The sequence below is a fragment of the Gymnoscopelus microlampas genome (assembly GCF_963454915.1).
Source record: "Gymnoscopelus microlampas genome assembly, chromosome: 9".
NCBI classification, from domain to species: domain Eukaryota; kingdom Metazoa; phylum Chordata; class Actinopteri; order Myctophiformes; family Myctophidae; genus Gymnoscopelus; species Gymnoscopelus microlampas.
The window spans coordinates 38,346,711-38,351,710 of NC_139946.1; the positions used below are offsets into that span (position 1 = coordinate 38,346,711).

At 38.8% G+C, this 5,000-nt stretch overlaps 1 protein-coding gene across 1 annotated transcript in view; it reads left to right on the forward strand.

The window, feature by feature from the left end:
* Positions 1-5,000, forward strand: part of agbl4 (AGBL carboxypeptidase 4) — a gene marked incomplete at both ends in the record, with an annotated part of 599,805 nt that overhangs the window by 577,656 nt on the left and 17,149 nt on the right. The window contains one exon of the mRNA XM_084066101.1: positions 1,452-1,604. Coding sequence (XP_083922227.1) covers positions 1,452-1,604 — 153 coding nt within the window. The remainder of the gene's footprint in view (positions 1-1,451; positions 1,605-5,000) is intronic.

Consider the following 5,000-nt stretch of genomic DNA (forward strand, 5'->3'; position numbering starts at 1 on the left):
AACATTTTTGTTCAGGATTGTAACTGCTTTATCATTCACTACCAGGGGTTTTCTAAAACAGGCTGTAGCTTCTGCCAGCATTTTTAAGCATTCTGACTAATCTATCAAGAACCACAGAATATTTATCTCCAGTATGATCGATCCCCTGATGGTTGCTCATTACGGAGGGTTTCACTGTGCTTCTGTGAGAAAAAAAAATGTCATCGCGACCTCCCGTTCGCTTGTTATACCCAGTTGAAAATAGCATGTTTCGCCAAAAATACACAGTAAAACACAGGAGCCGAGATACAGAATATTTCCCAAATACTTTAACCAGGGAAGTGAATGGAGCAGTAAATCTTTGGATCACGTTATCTCCTGGTTCTGTGCGAAAAGCGAAAAAATGGCAGTGAACGGGTGGATTTTAAATGACGGAGATCTCTGTCAATGGCAGTGAATATTAATGATTTCATTTTGGTTTATCTGTTGCAGTTCTTTGGGTAGGGTTAGGGTTTTTTTTTGTGTGTGTTTTCTGACTTCTGGTTCATGTATTGTGAATGTCTATTCCTGTTGATTGCTGTGTTCTGTATCTCGGCTACAGCAAATGAAAATGAGGGCCTGGCCCTCAACTGTGCTCCGAGCGGAAATAAAGGTTATGATGATGATGCTCCCTGTTGATTTTGGCGTCTCCATGGCCTTTGCCACCCTTGAGCCAAAATGTCCTCTTGCATAAAATATATCTCAAAATGTAATGGGCAGATTGCCATGAAGCTTAACACATTCATACTCTCTGGAGGATGAACCTTTATGAGTTACCCAATGACCTTCTAGGGCCACCCTCAGGCCAAAATGTTAACTTTGACCACAAGACAGTGTTGATTTTGTCAGCAAATTTTGATTAAGTTGTAGTCATAGTCTTTTGAATACAATTCCATTTAGTTTTAGTCCTCTGAAATGTTTTAGTTTTTGTCTAGTTTTAGTCGACTAAATATCATAACATTATAGTCGACTAAATCTACAGTTGATTTAGTCGAAATTGTCAATATATTTAGTCTTAGTTTTAGTCATCAAAGCTTAGTTTTATTTAGTTTTTATTTAGTTTTCGTCAGTGAAAAAAGGTAGTCGACGAACATTTTTCGTCATAGTTTTAGTCGACGAAATCAACACTGCCACAAGATATGTATCGAACTGTCAGATTACAGAATGGGCCCTCCTGATTTTGGTACAAGTACAGTACTTGATAAAAAAAGTACTTATTTACTCTCCACCCCTGGTTAAGGGTGGTGAATACGTTAGGATGGTGGTGATGGAGATATTAGTAGTGATGGTGTTAACATTTCATTCTCTCTCTGTCTCCCTCCTTCTTTTCTTCCTCCTTACCCTGTCTCTTTGTCCCACACCCCCCAAAATACCCATCAACCGCCCCTTACAACCGCCCTGGCTCCCTGTCCGTCTCCTTCCCCCTGGGTCAGAGTGTGAGTCTGGAGTTCTACATTGACGTGCACGCTCACTCCACCATGCTCAACGGCTTCATGTATGGGAACGTGTTTGAGGAGGAGGAGCGAGTCCAGAGGCAGGCCGTCTTCCCCCGCCTGCTGTGTCAAAATGCACCAGACTTCTCTTTCGTAAGTCACACACAAGCACACACACACGCACACACACACACACACGCACTGTTTTTGCCAGTGGTGGAAAAAGTACTTAATGTTTTACTTAAGTAAAAGTATCAATACTGCAATGTAGAAGTACTCTGTTACAAGTAAAAGTCTGGAATTAAAATTTTACTTGAGTAAAAGTACAAAAGTATTAATATCAAAATGTACTTAAAGTACCAAAAGTAGAAAGTACTCATTATGCAAAATGTCCCATTTCACAAGTTTTCAAAATGTGTAAAATGTATAAAACTCTTTTGAAAATAGCCGATCTACAAGCTCACAATGCGTCGCATTGTGAGCTTGTAGATCGGCTATTTTCAAATGGCCGAAATGTATATAGGGCTGAAGTGGTTACTCTATGTTTTGAAATAATAATCAAAATCTACAAAGTAACTAGTACTGTAACTAAAGTTTTCAAATAATTCCAGTGTAGTATAATATTTGCCCCTGAGGTGTAGTGGAGTAGAAGTAAAAGTATTGGAAATTGGAAATACTCAAGTAAAGTATAAATAACTCAAAATTCTACTTAAGTAAATGCACTTTGTTACTTTCCACCACTGTTTTTTGCATTAAGAACTTAAACCCTCTATAGCCTACTTAGTAAAACGGACCTGAGTTGCAACGCTCTTTTTTCACTTTATACCAAAATGTCTTCACAAAAAATAGATCACAATGCGTTGCGTTGAGACACGTTGTGAGCTTGTAGATCTGCTATTTTTTGGCGAACGTTCCCCACAGAATAGGAATGCTGGGGTTCAAGAATGAATGCCGTTAAATAGGACATTTAGAGACATTTTATGGCAAATAGTTGCACACACACAGTGTACTGTATACTCAGTTAATGTGTGCACGTACACATGCAAACACACAGGCATACAAGGACACACAAAAAGTAGATATTAAATCATTAGAGGCCAGGGAGAGGTCCAAATAATAAAAGAGGTTCTAGCGCATACAGTATATACACCCATGCTGACATACACACTGCCAGTGCCAACCCACCCATTTGAACATTATACAGCTAACTATTTTCCTCTCTTCTCTGCCAGTATCAATGACCTTCTCAATGTCCACCTCCCTGTGATGGTGACATTTCACAACACAGCCACTTACGCTCATCATAAAGAATAACCTTTATTGGCCAATGACCCTCGGTGCTCACCTAGACACACTGACAGGCCAGGCAGGTCGGACTCATACACGGAAATGTCACTGATTGTTTGTCAATAGGTTGTCTCTTTTTGGGTGAAATGCTACCGTAAGATCAAATATGTAAGAGAAACTGTGGAGCGTGTGTTCGTGTGCGTGTGAGTGTGAGTGTGTGTGTGTGTGTGTGTTTGTCTGTGTGTGTGTGTTTGTCTGTGTGTTTGTCTGTGTGTGCGTGCCATACACATGTATGTGTAAACCTGCACTCCGGCAGCAACAAGTGACAAAGCGGTAAGTCATTAATAAGGGTGGGACGATATATTGATGTATCGCGATACTTTCTCCCGCGATAAATAATCTATATACTGCCGAAAGAAATCGATATATATATATATATATATATATTTTGTTATTATTATTATTTTTTTGTGTGATATTTTTGTGATACGTTGTTTTTCCTACTCTGTATTTGTGTGATGATGATTTTGAACTGTTTGGTGCTATTTTATGTTTATGAATTGAATACAAGGACTATCGTGATATATCGTTGGTTAATTTTCATGCAATATATCGTGATATCGCAATATAGGCTATCGATATTTTCAGATATCGTGATATATCGTTGGTGAAATTTCTTGCCATATATATCGAATATCGTGATATCGCAATATATCGAATATCGTCGAATATCGTGATATATATTGTTATCGTGGGCCTAATATCGTGATATATATCGTATCTTGAGGTACCCATATCGTCCCACCCCTAGTCATTAATGGCTGGGCTACACTGAGCCACATGGAGCGGCAAGACACTTTATGGTGACACTTTCCCCACGACTTGGCGTCCAAAAAAGTTCAACTTTATGCAAATGAGCAACGACTGCCAATCAGAGGGCAGTTGTGTCCGTCTTATATTCTTTCACTGTGAAAGCTTTTTATTATAAAAAAAAAAAAAAAAAAAAGATACTGCCTAAATATATTCAGTCAACATATATTCAGTCCCATTATTATACAATATTTGCCTCTGAGATGTAGTGGAGTAGAAGTAAAAGTACTGAAAATTGGAAATGCTCCAGTAAAGTAAAAATACCCCAAAATTGTACCTAAGTACAGTACATGAGTAAATGTACTTAGTTACTTTACACCACTGTGTGTGCGTGTGCGTGCGTCGTGCGTGTGTGTGTGTGCGTGTGGCAGCTGGCCCAGGGGTCATCTCCCTGACTATGCTGTTGTCCTCTGCCTATTCAGCACAAGCTAAAGTCCAGTACACATACAGCAGGAACCGCATATAACACAATCACCACTAACTCCCACTGGTGGCCAAACCAAGTCTGCATTTCAGCAAGGCAGCTCTCACTGCAGTAGACTGACTGGAGTGACATTGGAAGGAAACTTTTCTACACTCGGCCCGAGACATCATCATATTTTTTTTTTGATATTACAGCTGACATGGTCAAACTAAAAATAGAGAGGAAGGTTGTTGTTTTTTTTTTTCATTTGGTTTTTAATCCCTCAGCAATTTATGACATTTACAAGAAGTCTCTAGGTCTCTTCGTGTATTATTGTATGTGTTTTCACCCTAAAAAAAGTTCACATCAGTTTTCTAAGTTGTACTATGGCGAAGTACAGAGTAAAACTGTGTTCTTAAAGGGGGGGTAAGTGATATTTTTTGGTTGAAACAAAAAGTTTTGTATTAAAACGTTAACGTACTATATTCTGATTGCTATAGACTGAGTGTTTGTTCAGTCACAGGGGTCTCCCCGTCTCTCCAGCTCTTTAATAAACAGAAAATACATTTTCAGGTAGGTGACAGCATTTCAGCCAATCAGGAGAGAGTACCCATTTATCAGCTTCATTTGTATAGTGTTCCAGTTCCAATTTGTTCAGCTCATTTCTTTGTGTTACCTCTTCTAATTTCACTCGTTTAATCTGTACCCTGGCTGAGTTCTCTATCCTGATTGGATAAAATTGGTATCCTGACCAGAAAATGCATTTTCTGTTTAATGAAGAGCTGGAGAGACATGAGACTCAGGATACTGAACAAACACTCTAGCAATGAGTACTATCAGAATATAGAGCTATTTAACACTTATTTTGACCAAAGAAAAACACTTAACAAAAATACGTAACAAAAAGTAATAGCAAATAAAGGGGGTTGGCAGTAGGAACTGTAGTCCCTTGCATAGTGTGACCAACCCAACATTACACAATGTACATA